The sequence below is a fragment of the Sinocyclocheilus anshuiensis genome, unplaced genomic scaffold (assembly GCF_001515605.1).
Source record: "Sinocyclocheilus anshuiensis isolate Anshui unplaced genomic scaffold, SAMN03320099.WGS_v1.1 scaffold763, whole genome shotgun sequence".
NCBI classification, from domain to species: domain Eukaryota; kingdom Metazoa; phylum Chordata; class Actinopteri; order Cypriniformes; family Cyprinidae; genus Sinocyclocheilus; species Sinocyclocheilus anshuiensis.
Genome location: NW_015548255.1, coordinates 522,033 through 540,088, shown reverse-complemented (window position 1 = coordinate 540,088; position 18,056 = coordinate 522,033). Strand labels below are relative to the sequence as shown.

Below are 18,056 nucleotides of genomic sequence, written 5' to 3'. Positions count from 1 at the left end.
ACCATGGGAACCATGAATGCCAACATGTACTGTGACATACTGAAGCAGAGCATGATCCCCTCCCTGGGCCTCAGGGCAGTATTTCAACATGATAATGACCCCAAACACACCTCCAAGACGATCGCTGCCTTGCTAAAGAAGCTGAGGGTAAAGGTGATGGATTGATTGTAGCACTGTAGCAAGTGTCATTTCTTCAGTGTTGTCACATGAAAAGATATAATAAAATATTTACAAAAATGTGAGGGGTGTACTCACTTCTGTGAGATATTGTATATATATATATATATATATATATAATTACACATAAATAAAAATATTTCTCATTTGGGTCCACCTTCCATTTATACTTCACCATTTATATCTAGCCAATATAACATAGCCTAATATTAGAATATTTTGCAAGTAACACATTTGTTTTAGTAATTACTTTAGTGTCTGCTAAATAATTAAATGTAAATGTAATTTTGTCATTTTCATGCATCAGTGTGGTCCAAACTGTAACATCCAAAAATATTTGCCATTGCATAAATATTAACATTGAGTGAATCCAGAGCACTACATGTTCGCATTAAAACCTGAGGGTTTGAGGGTTCAAATTACGCATTACTGCACATCAAAATGTGCATTTCATGACATTCCTTCATTTGATTACAATTCCCTTATTTGGTTGGTAATATGTGACTGTGCACGATAACTCACAATTATTCGAAATCACAACTAGTTTAATTAGTAGGCATACGTGCCATGTTGCAAAAAAGTATGTAACTGTAAAAATGTGTGGTGTCAGTGGGGTTGCCCATAGTTGGATTTGCCGTGATGGGTGTTGAGTGGGTGTTGAGCACAGTATGGTGTTAGGTGTCACAGATGGTGAGTTCAGGTGACGAGAGATGAGTGTCAGGCTTGGGAATGGTGGTATGCCCACAGAATGGAGAATCTTTACCTGCCTGTCCCCATTTCTCTCTACAACTCGAACCCTCTGCTTCACCTTCCACCAGCCCACGCTAACCTAATTCATCACCCACCTGCAACTCCTGTCCACTCGTTCCTCTTGCTCTCTGACTTCACTAAATGCAGAACTAGAGGCGCACATATACGCAAATAAACATGACCACACCGTGGCTCGCAGTTGCCTTTCTCACACTCCGCCTCTTGCTATATTCCACACCCACTCAACTCCTCCCACCTTATCTCTGTTCCTCTGTTCCTTCTTATCTGTTTTACATCTGTCTGCTCTGCTCCTCGCTGCTCAGCTTCTGTCTCCATCCTTCTTTCCCATTTCTAGGCTTGTGGTCTGGACAGAGGTGTCTCTTCACGTCAGGAGGCCGCCCCCTTTGCTGCAGTCGTCAGTGATACTGTCACTCGAGCTCTGTTTCTAACCCACTGCGATATTTCCACCTGCTGTGACCACAGAGTGCTCAAAGCTCATCACGGCTGTGGGCGGGATAGCCATGGGGTGAGAAGAGACAGACTCCTGAGAGTTAGAGTGGGCGGAGATATGCACACTGCGAAATGTCTGCGCGAGCACCCGTGTGGGTGGTTGTGTGCTTGTAGGCTGATGTGTCAGTGGCATTTCTGGTGATGCTGCTGTGTAGAATCTGCAAGAGCACTACATGCTGCTTGCTTTTCTGACTTGGACAACGTTTACGCTTTGTATTAATGCTGCCTTCAAATGCACCTTGTTCGGGCTTTCATTATTACAACATGTCATGAGTTCAAGTCCAAAATATAACATGGAAGCAGGTTAAACCAAACAAAAAAAAAGAATTCTATTGTAAAAAATAAACCCAAATAACTACATCTGAATTCAAAACATTCCTTTATATCACTTATTTATACATGGTATCACAACTAAATTTGAAGTCAACCATGCACAATGGCTTAGATTGTCAAGTATTGTTTAGTCTAAAAATTACTGTAAAATTACTTAAAGGGGTCGTATTATGCTTTTTCACTTTTTCAACTTTAGTTAGTATGTGATGTTGCTGTTTGAGCATAAAAAAGATCTGCAAAGTTACAAAGCTCAAAGTCCAATTCAAAAGGAGATATTTTATTTAACAGAAATCACTTTTCAAAAACTACGACGAACGACTCGTTTGGACTACAACGCATATTTTCCGGGATTTGTGATATCACAAATATCGACGAATGGGACGAGACCTGGTTGAGCTGCACTAGAGAAGGCAACGAGTGTTATGGCTATGTCGGAGACGCGCTAGTTTTCACAAGGCAGACGCAATATTTACACTGAAGCTCGCAGGCGGCTATGGTAAGGGGCATGTCATTTCCCGACCAGGCGCCGAGTGCTGCCAATCACAACACGCACTGGCCCAGCTAACCAATCACAGCACATTTCGTATTTCAGAAGGCGGGCCTTCATTTGATACAGGAACTATTCGAGCCGTTCATGCCAGACTGAGGAGAGAGGTGTTGTAATAATGTAAAATATGTGAAAAATAATGTGATTTTCAAACAACCTAGTATGAGAGCCTGATCTAGTACACCCCCAAAACAAAATCAAGACTTTGTAAAAGAGCATAATAGGACCCCTTTAAATTACTAAAATTACGATATATCATTTTTTTTTTTATCTGTTTATTGAACTTTAACAATAATAACAGGATACAGATACAGGAGAATCATGAAAAAATATTTTTCCCCCCAGAGAGAGAGAAAAAAAACAATTAAAAAAAACTTTTTTTAAAGTATAATTAAACAAACTTAATAAAACATAAAAAATAAAATAAAATAAAAAAACTCAATACATATTGTAAAACAAAGAACGTCAAGCCTAATGTCTCGAGTATAGAATATATGTTGGAGCATTAAAGTTTAGACATTTCGACCATTTATCAAATGTATTCATATACCTCCACAAACAAAACCTTACAGCTTTAAAGTATATACATATATCCACACATATAATCACACACTCCTAACCAAATTCAAAATTACGATATATAATTTATATATCTAGAATTTTGAATTATAAATATGTATATATGTATATATAAACGTATATATTTTGCATGAATTACCAACATTACAATAATTTACTGTAAAAAGTACAAAAAATTACTATATTAAAGTAAAATATACATTTCATTAAATTATCAAACAAAAGGCAATGCAAAACAGCACAATACTTAAACAAATAAAGAAAGAAATTCATTTTAAAATAATATATTGTTTATTTTTTGCATTACAGTACTTATTTATTTACATTTTTCAGAACTGGGGTGAGCATGCTTTTTTTTTTTATCATGAAAGAATTATCATGTTAAAAACTTATCACAAGCTGTGTCACAAATGTGTCAGCTAGTTTTAAACAAACTGACCTGGTTTTCATTCTCGTTTCATTTTCTTCTCCCTCTTCCGCTTTCCTCTTCATTCACCTCATTCACATGACACTAAATATCTCCTGCTCTGTTTTGACACACAAATTACATCTAGGATTAATGTGTTGATATGTTTTTTGTGCACAGTTCCCCGGGAAAAGCTGCTACAGACTGAGGAGTATGATCTGAATGTGGTGCGTCTTTGCTTCCAAATTTTCCTGCAAGATGAGACCGGGATGTACAACACCACTCTGCCTCCCATCGTCTCCAACCCCATCTATGACAACAGTGAGTTGACACAAATAAGAAGAACCCAGCATTAAATGTGAAGTGTGTCATTACTGCATGGCAACAAATGGAATTGAAAACTGTTTGTTTGGCAACATAACAACACTGACTCAGCCAGTGACTTGTATTTAGTTTATTTAGCTCTTTGGTGAGTGGCAGAACTGGGTTGTTTTTGCTGCTGCTAGTCGTACAGAATTACACTTCACTGGGGATGGTAGGGCTAATCTTGAAATAGAATACAATATTTATTATTTATATTTTTTATTATGGTGCCTGCCTTTTTAGTTTTGCCTTTAGTTTGTTGATATAACTAAAATAAAAATGATTACAGTATTTTTTTTATATAATGATTTTTAAGTAATAGGTAATAAGTAATAATGAGAATTTTTAGTCATTTCACTCCATTACATAATCAAATTTAACATTTATTAGTAGCTAAAACATTTTGTGGAGTTTTATATAATTTTCAATTATAAAACTTGTTAAATGATATGTTTTCTGTCATGTTCTATAATTTATAATCAATGTAAATTAGCAAAAATGAGTTTAGTAGTAGTTTGAAATTTAGGATTGTTTCATGGTCATAATTACCGGTATAATTATCGTTATTGGTTTTCAATATTTGCTACATTTGATAGCATTTCATTTTAGATAGAGAAGAACGTGATACCCTTCAGAGCACAACATTTTGGCAGCTCCTTTGACTTATTTATTGTGTGGCATTAAACATGATGCAAGTCACTGTTTCCACAGAGCATGAAGCTGTGTATGCATCGCTTAGGTGACAGTTCTGTAAGTGACCACATCCCACACTACAGGAAATGAGCATGGTCCATTTCAACACTTCCTCACGTGATGGTGGTGTACTGCGCGATGCAGAACAGCAGTTCTTGCAGAGTGTTTTTGTGTGGTTGTGTGATGCTAAATAAGTTAGCAGATAAACAAAAAAAAAATGCTCAGGCCATGAATTGGTTAAACCCTTTCGTCTGCTTGTAGAGGCTGAATCTCAAGCCTTTCATGTCATTTTCATGACAATGCAGTAAAATTTTGCAGTAAAACAAAACATGTAAATGCTCAAAACAAGCATACGTAGGTACGTTTGACCTGAAATCTTTGATATATTTGCAGCCAGTGTTAATATGGCAAGCCATTCTTTGCCATCACAGAAATCAGTCTTGTACAACCCAGAAAAGAGGAAGTAATAAACCACCCCGCCCTTACTCTCTAAATCGTGACAGGTTTGGCTGCTTTTTAGTCTCAGGACATAATGTTTGCAAGCGTGGCTGTGCCTGCAGATACTCTGATAAAGTCAAAGAATGTGAAAAATGATTTCCTACTGCTCATAGCAGTGCATGTCTGTGTTTCAAGTTTGTTAAGATTTTCTCATCTTCAATCTCAATGGCCTGTGCTTGTTTCAGGGGCCCCGAATACAGCCGAATTGCGAATCTGCCGGGTGAACAAGAACAGTGGCAGTGTAAAGGGAGGTGATGAGATTTTCCTCCTCTGCGATAAAGTGCAGAAAGGTATGGGAACATTTTAATTATTTGAAAAAAATATTCAAAGTGTTATCAATTTCAGCCATTTTGCTAACTTAAAGAAAAGTAAAAGCTGAAATAGAGATCTGAAATTCATGTAGGTATTTATTAAGTTATTTATTCAGTCAACCAATCTCATATGTTTTTTTCTTTTATTCATCATCCATTCATTTTATTTTATGGAAAATTATCTATCCATCTTCCATTGCTAGTTTTTTTTATGCCATTCTTTTATTTAATACCATCACATCACCTTACTCTAGATGACATTGAGGTGAGGTTCTTCACTCAGACCTGGGAGGCCAAAGGCTTATTCTCTCAGGCAGACGTACACAGGCAAGTGGCCATAGTGTTCAAGACACCCGCCTACTGTGACACCACCATCACAGCCCCTGTCACAGTGCGCATGCAGCTGCGCCGGCCCACGGACCAGGAGGTCAGTGAGCCCATGGAGTTCCGCTATCTCCCCGATGACAAAGGTAAAAGATCATCCTGTAGTTTTATGATACCCACGTCGTGGATTGTTTGGTTTTGGCCCATGCCTTCACTGTTCATTGTTGTTGCAAATGGGTCAATGACAAATAAGAGTATCCACAATAAAATATTTTTAACATTTTTGATTTTGATAGTCAACATGAGCATCATGCATAATTTTTATTTTTTATTTTTTGCAGATCCATATCGCTGTCAAGAGAAGAAACGTAAAATTGAAAGCCAGATGAAATCCTTCTCTGGCTTCTCCCAAGGAGCCATGAGCTTCATGAACAGACCAAAAGCAGTGCCTTCACCTAGCATGATAAATCAGAGAATCAAACTCGGTAAGATGCACGGCACTTTTCACGTAACCCAAACTAAATACCAATATATCAATTTTTTTTTTTACGTAAACAGTATTCCTATATAACCCAGCGTATTCTTTTTACAGAGCAACAAAATTATTATAGTCCATCCAATCATGGGGTGATGCGCCAAAATCCGACAGGCTATTATAACAAAGCCCCTCTGTCCTGCTCCATGATGCCACCCCTAACAGAACCTCCACCGTCAGGGACACTCAGTCAAGCATGGCCCAGTCCAGTCGCCAACACCACCAGAGCCAGTAATGGAGTGGGCCTACAGCAGGTGAACCCAAGTCCCAGCATGCCCACCACAGGGGAAAGTGGAAACAGCCTTCCTGTGCTGACCGCTACGGATCTGGAGATTCTTCAACCCAATGGCCCAACCAGCAGCCAGCCTCGACAGGACCAGCTGAACCAGCAAGTCCAGCAATCCCAACAGCCACCTCAAAGGCAAGGCGTAGACGGAGCCCATAATTGGTATAACTATGGCCACCAACAGCCTCAAAGCACACAGAATGGGGCAACAGGCACCGGTGGGTCAATGGGAACTGGCTACTTGTATACAGGCAACATAGATGATGATTTATTTCAAAACCTGATGGGCAATCATGCGCCAGGCCTACCACTGAAACAGGAAACTCAAGGGCTGAGCAATATGGCTGTGCTGGGGCCCAGCTCGGACTGTGTGCAGTCCTTCACCGCGCTCCTGAACTCCACCACCACCAATGGAAGTACTGCAGAGACCATGAGACAAATGGAAGCTGGTGGGCCCAATCAGAGGGTCTCGCAGATTCCGTACCCTGCCAGCAGCATGGGGCAGGAGAGCCATCTTGATTCTTTTGCCTGGTCATTCTTCCCCGAATAGAGTCCAATTCCTTAAGTGTTCAAGATGTTCATGATTTTGTTCTTTAAATATAGGCTCTGATTCATGTTCACTTAATGTATTTCCTGAAAATCAGGAGGGTTTGTTGTCCTGGAAATACTGTACGTTGCTGCAACCAATTAGGTAAAGCAGTGAGATTTTATGAAACGTTTATGTACATAACAGTCTGATGGTCATATTGGAGTAGTTTGGGACCATTTGTCCACAAACGCTCAATTATGGCAGGGTAATCGTGTTCCTTAACGTGGGAACTAGCAGGGAATTGTCCCTGGGTAATGGCTATGTCATTTTAAACATGCTTCTTATCCAAGGTTCTCAAACGTGCTGTTCATAAAAGGGTTTTTATTGGTAACTCGAAAGTGATATTATGGCTTTAGAAAACTAAGACCAATGTCTCATTCTATTTTTACTTTATTTAGCATACACATGCTAATTGTGGAGTTTGCTTTTATATTGCATTTTCTGTGGGTGAGTTTTTGTATTTTTATCAAATTAAAGTTTATACTACTGAACATGGATTTTGTGATTTCATGTATGTAAATGTTTGCTACATTACTGATATGTGGAGGTGGCCAATGTTTGTTTTCATTCACGCTGGTAATTTGAATGCATCATCTGTTTCTGTTTCACATTCCAAAGTTCAGGTAAATAAAAGATTAAACTCTAATTTGGTGTACAAATGTCTTTTCAAATAACATTCAGTTATAAGAAAGAAGAGGAGCCTTTGGATGTGAACATGTCTGGCTTTCATATTTCTAAACCTGTTGTCATATGCTAACAAGAATATGAAAATCTGTGAAGCAGTCATTGTGTCATTCAAGCAGTTTCAAAACTCAACAGGGCTATACAGTATATAATGCGTAGAACCACATTGTTATGCTGCCGAGTTACTCAATTGATTTTGAAACTTAGGAATTTTTTACTTCCTAATGACATTTTTTGATTCACTTTTTTCCACAATTTGGAAATACACTTTTACTTTTTGTTTCTCTTTTTATGTCATTTCAATACTGGAGTATTTCAATACTGGAGTTACAAAATGATGACGATTTTTATATGTTGCATATACATGAGATATTGCATACACCATCAGTTAAACAAATTGTATTAATAATCAATCAGAAATGTGCTACATGGGTAAAATCACTATCATAAATTACCAACACCCTCCTGAGGTGATAGAAGTTGTAAGACTGTGTAAAAATATAAACTATACCATTCAAAAGTTTGGGGTCAATAAATTTGTTTACAGTGAAACCAGTGATATTGTGATTGAAAATAACTGTTTTCTAGTTACATATATTTTAAAATGTAATTTATTCCTGTGATGGCAAAGCTGAATTTTCAGCAGCCATTACTCCAGTTTTCAGTGTCACAGGATCCTTCAGAAATAGATCAAACTGATTCGCTACTCAAGTAACAATTATTATTTCTTATAGTTATCAATGTTGTAAACAGTTTTACTGCTTAATATTTTTTGTGGAAAGCATTTTTTCAGGATTCTATGATTAATAGAAAGTTCAAAAGAATAGCATTTATTTGAAGTAGATTTTTTGTAGCATTACAAATGTCTTTACTGTCTCTTATCACTTAATATCAATTAAATGCTGAATAAAAGTATGAATTCTTTCAACAACAACAAAAACATCTTCCTGATTTAAAACTTCTGAACAGTAGTGTAAGTCAATTTTAGGTAATAATGTCAAATTTCACATCTGGTTAATAATTTGGTTTGTGTTGGAATCGATGTCAAATGAAGCAGCGGGTTCTCTTGGATTTTATATATTACATCATAAGCATAAGCACAATGTTTTGTTTTGTTTTCCTGTTATTTCTCTCCTGATTCAGACAAGACAACTGTTTTACTGGAGAAAGTAATATTATGGTTATGGGACTCATATTTTAGCCCGAAGCAATGTTTTTAAGTTAAAAACATCTTGGTGATGGGGTTGTTTATTACGTAGATTACACAAATTACTTGTGGATTATTGTGATGTTCAGTGTTGGGGGTAACGCATTACAAGTAACGCGAGTTACGTAATCAGATTACTTTTTTCAAGTAGTAAAGTAACGCATTACTTTTCAATTTACAAGAGAACACCGTAATTAGTTACTTTTTATGGAGTAACACAATATTGTAATGCATTACTTTTAAAAGTAACTTTCCCCAATGTTTTTATCAATCTCATTTCTGATGGCATCCATTCACTGCAGTGGACCTCCAAATCTGTTCTGATGAAAAACAAACTTGGATGGCCTGAGGGTGAGTTTTCAGCATTTTTTTCCCCCTTGGGTGAACTATTCCTTTAAGCATCAAAGAAAATGCTTTCTTTAAGCATCAAAGAAAAACAGGAACAATCATAGGCCTTCAAGCTAACGGTGTGTGTGAGTCATTCATTTTTAGGTAAACATTTAAAGACGTCAGTACATGGATTTTTTAATAATCTTATTTTATATTCTGATAAAGCTCACAACTTTTCTTGAAATTGTGTGGTTTATAACCAGTATGAGCAAGAGCTGCTTTCCCCAGAGATGTCAATACCTGTGAATACAGGACACACTTGTAGACAGACTCTTCTTATGGTCTTATCTGGAAGATATGCTGTTTAAAATCGTGGCTTCCTGTCTGTCTGTAGCAAACCACAATGCAGCTCCTAAACAGAAACAACAATTCATACGTAGGGACAGTGCAAGCATTACTGTGGGATTTTAGCAAGTTTTGTTTTCTTAGAAAACGTTTTCTGTTATGCTTGTTAATGAGGGCAAAGGTAACAGGTTAATGACTCAATAGAGTTCTTTTGATCATATCAGATCATAAGTCCTGGTGTTGTCATGACTACCATGATGAGGTAATAATCCCACAGATCTTGGTGGAAAATACTTTAGCAGATGTCAATGAATGAAATAAGTGACATTTGTTTGTTTTACCTTCCTGGAACTAATGAAGAAGATGAAAATAAAAACCACTCAGTTTAACAACAACTAATATTTGCACACCAGTCAAAAATAAGCATCAATTATGAAGATGAATTTTGTGTTGAGATGAAAAATTGTGACCACGATGCGGTGGCTGTATAATCCTAATATACTCCTACTTATTTTCCAGTATATGCTTTGTCATATCTATAAGTGCTTCTGTGTTTAACAAGAGTTAGATTTCTGACCTGGCTCCCAGCCAAAGCACATTAACCTTAACACAATATCATTATCTTGTTACCAGCATTCAAGACTGAGCTGAAAAGGGATTCCAAAGTCTTTTGTGCATCTACATTACAATGATACATGTTTGGTCAGAGCATTTCTGCCCTGGAACAAAGCCAGGGCAAAATACAACAGATCCAAACTTCTCAGTTCCGGTCAAGCTCCTCCCCCTGTCCTCCGTCACGAGCACACACACACACACACACACACACACACACACGTTGTTGCTTGATGGGAAATGGATGACACGCCTCAAAGAACTGCCTTCTCTTGTGTGCTGCTCTCACCAGGAGAATGAGGAAGTTCACAAGGAAAGATAATATTACAGTCTAATAATGTACTGTTTATGAATGGTGAAACTTCAATGCCAAGCTTTGCTATCTGGCGCTGGTGAGAGAGAGTGATTTTTTTTGCTATAAAGAAAGGCAATCCAGAAAAGGACTGATAAAATATCCCCCGCCCCCCCCCCAAATAAAAGAAATAAAAAGGTAGACTCTGTGGGGTTATTGATGTGTAACCACAGGCTGCCACTAGATAGAGTGAGAGCGACACCAGGGATGGGCCAGCGAGTGGTATAACGTGACATGTAAGGTTGTCTGGAGAGTTTTCAGTAAAGCACGTAAATACAGTTCGAATCCAGAGTCTTTATTTACAAGACACGACATAGTGTCAGAAGTGCTGTAGTTTAACGTGTTAGCAGCTTTAGTTAGCTCGTAAAAGCCCGGATAAACTGGGAAGAAAGGTCAAGCTGAAATGGACGGTAGAGATAATGTGGCCGCTGCGCCGAGAGCAGCAGGACTGAGTGCTACATTCAGCATACGGCCGCCCGAACCTTTCGACTTTTCTAAACCAGAAGAATGGGCAAAATGGATCCGAAGGTTCGAACGATTTCGATTGGCGAGCAACCTGCATGAAAACTCGGATGAAAATCAGGTGAATACTTTCATTTACTGCATGGGAGATGAGGCCGATGATATTCTCCGGGGATTACCGCTGGCAGACGCGGATAAAACAAAGTATAGTGCAGTAAAAGCAGGCTTTGAGGCACACTTCGTGGGAAAGAGAAATGTGATTTATGAACGTGCTCGTTTCAATATGCGCAAGCAGGAGGAAAATGAGACTGTGGATTCATTTGTGACAGCTTTGTATGCCCTGGCGGAACATTGCAATTATTCAACATTACATGACGAGCTGATTAGGGACAGACTCGTTGTGGGGTTGGCGGACAGACGACTTTCTGAACGTATGCAGCTGGATTATGAGCTGACGCTGGATAAAGCAACTGCAATGGCAAGGCAAAGTGAGGAGGTGAAACGACAGCAAGCAGCACTGAGAAGCGCATCAGACACTGTGGCTGCTGACGCTAGCTCTGTGGATAGAGTGTTTAAGGGAAAGCGTGGTGTAGGCAGACCCCAAAAAGGGAACAACCCTAAACTAAAGCCTCATGCATCACTCTCCGACAAAATGAATAGCAACCAGTGCCATAAGTGTGGTAGCTCCTCAGCTCATGCAAAGCGAGATTGTCCAGCAAATGATGTAAAATGTCACGCCTGCGGGAAAAAAGGTCATTATAAGCGAGTGTGTGCATCATCAAAAGCTGTGCGTGAAGTGTGTGAGGGTGATCCCATATTCCTGGGCAGCGTTGCAGGTCCTGGCGAACCATGGATGGTAGACATAGACATTGGTCACAAACGAGTGTCATTTAAGATCGATACAGGGGCTGATGTCACCGTCATTCCAGCAGAAATGTTCAAAGAGATTTTTAAACAAAAATTACCTGCCCTCAGGGATGCGACGAGGCCGTTGCTTGGGCCAGGGCAAGTTCCTTTGGATGTAGTAGGAGTTGCCAGGCTTCTGCTAAAGAGAGGTGGAAAACAGTCAGAGGACGATGTGTACGTAATCAGAAATCTGCATACTGCACTTCTGGGACGACCGGCTATCTCAAAGCTTGGGCTTGTGGCACGATTAGATAGCATCGACATCGAAACACTAAAGATGAGCTACCCAAAATTGTGCAGTGGCTTGGGAGAAGTACGACAGCCATATGTGATCAGTCTGAAACCAGGAGCCACTCCATTCTCACTTAAAACCCCGAGACGGATCCCGCTACCTCTAATGGGGAAAGTTAAAGAGGAGCTGCATCGTATGGAGACATTGGGAGTAATTAGTAGAGTGGAGGAACCAACAGACTGGTGTGCCGGGATGGTTGTGGTCCCGAAGAAGTCGGTTGCTGTTCGAATATGTGTAGACCTCTCCAAGTTGAATGAGTCTGTTCGCCGAGAAAAATACATCCTGCCGTCAGTCGAACAGACACTTGGAATGTTGGCTGGTGCCCAAATTTTCAGTAAGCTAGATGCCAATATGGGATTCTGGCAGATACCGTTGTCAGAGGAGTCTGCACAGTACACAACGTTCATAACCCCATTTGGTCGCTATTTCTTCAGACGGCTTCCCTTTGGAATTACTTCTGCACCTGAACACTTCCAGAATAGAATGGCTACAGAAGTCACAGATCGGCTGGAAGGCACAGTGTGTCATATCGATGATGTTCTGGTGTGGGGGAGAACAGAGGAGGAGCATGACTCGAGACTGCATGCGGTGCTGGAGAAAATGCAAAAGGCAGGCATCACTCTCAATGTTGAGAAGTGCGAGCTGTCGAAGCGGAAAGTGCATTTCTTAGGACACTTCATTTCTGCCGAAGGAATTAGTCCTGACCCAATGAAGACTGCAGCTATCAGAAACATGACTGAGCCCTCCGATGTGAGTGAATTGAGAAGTTTCCTGGGAATGGTAAATCAGCTAGGGAGGTTCATTCCCCAACTGGCAGACAAAGATAAAGCTCTTCGCGACCTGCTGTCAAAAAAGAACTGTTGGATCTGGAGCACAGAACAGGCCAAAGCTTTTCAAATTCTGAAAGATGCATTGTCGTCTCCACCTGTTCTAGCGATTTACAACACGAACAGAGATTGCAAAGTGTCAGCGGATGCTTCGTCTTATGGACTAGGGGCCGTCCTTATGCAGAGATGGCAGGAAGTATGGAAACCGATAGCTTTTGCATCGAGATCGCTCACTCAGACTGAGCAAAGGTATGCACAAGTGGAAAAAGAGGCTTTGGGTCTCACATGGGCGTGCGAAAGATTCAGAGACTTTCTCATTGGCAAGCATTTTGAAATGGAGACCGATCACAAGCCATTACTGAGTCTCCTAGGAGCTCAAGCTCTGGATGCTCTTCCTCCTCATATCCAGAGGTTTAAAATGCGATTGATGCGGTACTCCTACTCCATCGTTCATGTGCCAGGAAAGAGCTTGTGGGTAGCTGACACTCACGCGCTCCTGTAAAACAGAGTTAGTCACAAGAAGACAGAGAACTCTGGGAGGATACGAACATATATGTAGACTCACTATTGGAAAATTTACCAGCAAGTACAACGTATCTGGGACAATTGAGAGAGGAATTAAGGAGTGACAATGTCTGTTCCGGTGTAATGCAACTGTGCGTTGAAGGGTGGACAGAGCGCAGCAAGAGTGACCCAATACTGAAACGATATTGGGCAGAACGTGCTGTCTTAACTGTGCAAGATGGACTGTTGCTTAGAGGCACGAGGTTGGTTATTCCAGCCACCATGAGAAGCAGCGTTCTAAACAAATTGCACGAGGGACACTTGGGACTTGTGAAATGCAGAGAGAGGGCAAGTCAGTCAGTGTGGTGGCCAAGGTTAAGTCATCAGCTGAAGGAAATAGTCCTAAACTGCAGGACATGCATTAAAGAGAGACAGAACACAAAAGAACCCCTTATGCCCACTCAGTTCCCTGACAGGCCATGGCAAAGGCTAGGGGCAGATTTGTTCATGTTGGGAAACAAGACGTACCTGCTTGTGGTAGACTACTACTCCAGGTATGTGGAGATAGCTCAGTTAACACCTACCAGGTCTACCGACGTCATTGTTCACATGAAGTCCATATTCGCGCGTCATGGAGTTCCAGAGACACTGGTTACTGACAATGGGCCACAATTCTCTGGGCACTCATTTGCATCCTTTGCAGCTTCATATGGATTTGTTCATGTAACTAGTAGCCCAAGATTTCCCCAGAGCAATGGTGAGGCCGAACGGGCAGTCAAGACGGTGAAGGCTCTTCTCAAGAAAGCCAATGATCCATACCTTGCTCTTTTAGCTTATAGAGCGAACCCCTTGCAAAATGGGTACAGTCCGGCTCAACTTCTTATGGGTAGGAGGCTCCGAACGACTGTGCCTACACTGCCATCGTTGCTAAATCCAGTACTCCCTGATACCGTGGCTGTTTCTTCAAAAGAAAAAGAAAGGAGGGATGCAGATGCAGAGCGTTTCAATAGGAGTCACAGAGCCAGAAAACTCAGCATACTGCAGCCAGGAGATCATGTCTGGATATCTGATGCTAAAGAATCAGGAACAATTGTTGCCAGTCACTCTGCTCCTAGGTCTTACCTTGTGAACACTCAGCAAGGGACTGTGAGACGTAACCGTCACCATCTGGTACAAATGCAAGCAGAAGCCAAGGAGGACAGCAGCGGAACACCTGATCAGCTTTCTGTTGCAACCTCTGAGTCACTCCCTACCACTCAGGAGTCAGAGAAGCAGGACGTTCCAGATTTGACATCCACTCCTAGAACCAAGTATGGGAGGCGAATAGTGAAACCAGTAAGACTGAACCTGTGAACTGTGTGTGGTGTGGGTACAGGTTCCCTACCACTTAATGTAAATAATTGTGGACAAATGTTCAAGAGGCAAGCACCAATGTTGAAACTACCTGTTTGTTCAAGGAGTTAGATAGGAGCAGATCTTCCAGCAAAAGAGGCAGAATAATCCTCTAAGATCTGTTGAGACAAAGGTAGTCTACCCTTTGTTCTCTAGAAAGGGGAGATGTGGGGTTATTGATGTGTAACCACAGGCTGCCACTAAATAGAGTGAGAGCGACACCAGGGATGGGCCAGCGAGTGGTATAACGTGACATGTAAGGTTGTCTGGAGAGTTTTCAGTAAAGCACGTAAATACAGTTCGAATCCAGAGTCTTTATTTACAAGACACGACAGACTCCTATATAGTAAAACTTGAAAATGAAGTTGTAATTAAAAAATATTATTGGAGTAACAAGAAAATACTATTTCAGTCTCTCTACTTCTTGCATGTTTAATTCAGAGATTGGCCCTTCCTGATTTTTTATAACTGATACCAATGCAGCAGTTACTATACAATATATGGTGAAAAACTGTATTGGACATTTCATGTAATTTTACTTTACTTTAGTTTTTGGAAGTGAAAAGAACATATAATTTACAGTGAAAAACTGTAAATTGACATTTCCGGTGTAAGGGAAACAGGTCAATTTAGCTCAAAGGGAATCATTTAAGATTTTAAAGGGAATTTGGACAGAATCACTGTTTTACGGCTGATCACTGAGACGGCCAGCGATTCATTGAACGAGTCGCACAACATCAACTCTGCAATGGATATTAATATCCAAAATATAGTGAAAACACTATTAATTAGCACAGTAACAAGATCGGCAGTTTAAGACATTAACATTAGCACAAAACACAAGATACTTCTCTTTTCAATATAAATAAGGCTTTATTGGATAAATCTAAGACATATAAACTAATCTAACACATGAACACACGCATTCACACAAGTTGCAGAAAGAGAGAAAGTGAGGAAATAATTAGTTTAAGAGAATGAAAATGTGAAATCCCAAGTTTACAGCAATATGTGCAATTGCATAGATCTGAACAACCATCAATCACTTAATTAACCCAGAGTGAGAGCGACACCAGGGATGGGCCAGCGAGTGGTATAACGTGACATGTAAGGTTGTCTGGAGAGTTTTCAGTAAAGCACGTAAATACAGTTCGAATCCAGAGTCTTTATTTACAAGACACGACAGACTCCTATATAGTAAAACTTGAAAATGAAGTTGTAATTAAAAAATATTATTGGAGTAACAAGAAAATACTATTTCAGTCTCTCTACTTCTTGCATGTTTAATTCAGAGATTGGCCCTTCCTGATTTTTTATAACTGATACCAATGCAGCAGTTACTATACAATATATGGTGAAAAACTGTATTGGACATTTCATGTAATTTTACTTTACTTTAGTTTTTGGAAGTGAAAAGAACATATAATTTACAGTGAAAAACTGTAAATTGACATTTCCGGTGTAAGGGAAACAGGTCAATTTAGCTCAAAGGGAATCAGATTAAGAGGTCTGTAAGGAATCTCGGTCTGTTCTTTGTCGTCGAGGTGGGGGAAGTCAATCCAAAGAGCTCGTGATCGTCACTGGTTTACATGTGATGGTCATGCTGTGCATCTCTGACCATTAATCTTGATTACTTGCCCCAAAATTGACAATCTCCTTGGAATTGTCAATAAGTGTTCTTTTGTTTAAATGCTGTGAGCTACTCAAAGCTGCTAGTTGGTTCAGGCTTGTGGCGCCAGGATCTGATTTACGAACATCCTGTGTCTTGGGCCTCTCTGTGGAATTCGGCTCCTCGTGTTTCAACTGTTCTTTATCAAATCTTAAATTGTCTGATTCGGTCTGATACCCTACACCGGAATAACGGTTTCTTCTTAGTTTTTTCTTACCAGTTGTGTTCATTAAGGTTGTATGTTACATCTAAGGTTGTTAAATTAATGTTTATTTGCATTACGTTAGTGTCATATGTTACCATTATGGTGTTTAGTATTTGTGTGAATGACACATTAGTATTTTCTTTCTCATTCTATGGAAAAGCTGCTTGTGATGAGCTTTGGTTCATCATGTGATTCATCATCACCACCTGCTTTTGGTGGTTTTCAGTGTGTTACAAAAGTACTAATCAGATTTCAGTACTTTAATAGGTTGGTATATTAGCATTATATCAGTTAATTAAATACTGTTTTTAAATGAAAATTTAAGCTAAATCTGTAAAACCTAAAATGTTGCTACCATATTTTTTACAGTAAAATTCTGGCAACCACAGCTGCCACTTTTTTACTGTAAATTCTATGGAATTTTTTTACAGTGTATGTGGCCATTTAGATAGATAATTCATTTTTCACAGAGATGTAATTACTTAGATGTTTGTTAGTGAAACAGCTGTTATTGTAACGCCCCTGTGGACTGTTTATTGTCGTTTCTTCCCCTTTTGTTGGTTTAGCCCGTACTATTATTAGTTAATCACCTCATTGTGCTCACCTGTCTGCCCCTCGTTATCTGCCCTATATCTGTTCCTGTCTCTTGTAGTCGAGTTTGTTGGTTATTGTGAATGTTACCCCGAGTGTGTGTGTGTCTCACCTTCCTGAATCTGCCTTGTTGTGTCTACATTAAAAGTCATTATTGGAATCCTTGTCGTCCTCGTCGTCCTGCCTGCCTCCCTCCGCCTTGGTCGGGCGTCGACCCGCCATCGCCTCTGGACTCCACTCCTCTGGCTGCACCTCGTCGCTCTGTCCCACAGGCTCCGTTGGGCTCCTTCCTCCCGCCAGCTTCACCTTGGACCTCAGTCGCTCCGGCTCCGCCGCGGATCTCCGCCTCCGCCTTGGTCGTCAGAGCCCTTGGCTCCGCCCTGGCCCCCCGGACCATCGTCACCTCCCTGGACTCTGTTAGCCGTCCTCCTCCTGGAAGCTCGTCCTCCGCCGGAACCTCCACCTGTCTGGTCTGGTTTGCCTGCCAGCCCTTTGCCTTCCCCTGTCACCATCTCACATCCACTGCTTTGTCCTCCTCCTAGTCCCCCTCTGTTTCTACGGTGCGAGGACGCACCTTCCGGGAGGGGGGGAGTAATGTAACGCCCCTGTGGACTGTTTGTTGTGGTTTCTTCCCTTTGTGTTGGTTTAGCCCGTATAATCATTAGTTAATCACCTCATTGTGCTCACCTGTCTGCCCCTCATTATCTGCACTATATCTGTTCCTGTCTCTGAGATTTGAGTTTGTCGGTTATTGTGAATGTTACCCCGAGTGTGTGT

General features: G+C 40.4%; 1 protein-coding gene across 1 annotated transcript in view; it reads left to right on the top strand.

Moving 5' to 3' along the window:
- LOC107655447 (proto-oncogene c-Rel-like) overlaps positions 1 to 7,761 on the top strand; it is a 12,917-nt gene extending 5,156 nt beyond the window's left edge. Inside the window, exons 6-10 of the mRNA XM_016442937.1 lie at positions 3,483 to 3,623; positions 5,042 to 5,146; positions 5,422 to 5,637; positions 5,833 to 5,976; positions 6,084 to 7,761. Coding sequence (XP_016298423.1) covers positions 3,483 to 3,623; positions 5,042 to 5,146; positions 5,422 to 5,637; positions 5,833 to 5,976; positions 6,084 to 6,862 — 1,385 coding nt within the window. The 3' untranslated portion in view covers positions 6,863 to 7,761. The remainder of the gene's footprint in view (positions 1 to 3,482; positions 3,624 to 5,041; positions 5,147 to 5,421; positions 5,638 to 5,832; positions 5,977 to 6,083) is intronic.
- The last annotated feature ends 10,295 nt before the right edge of the window (positions 7,762 to 18,056 follow it).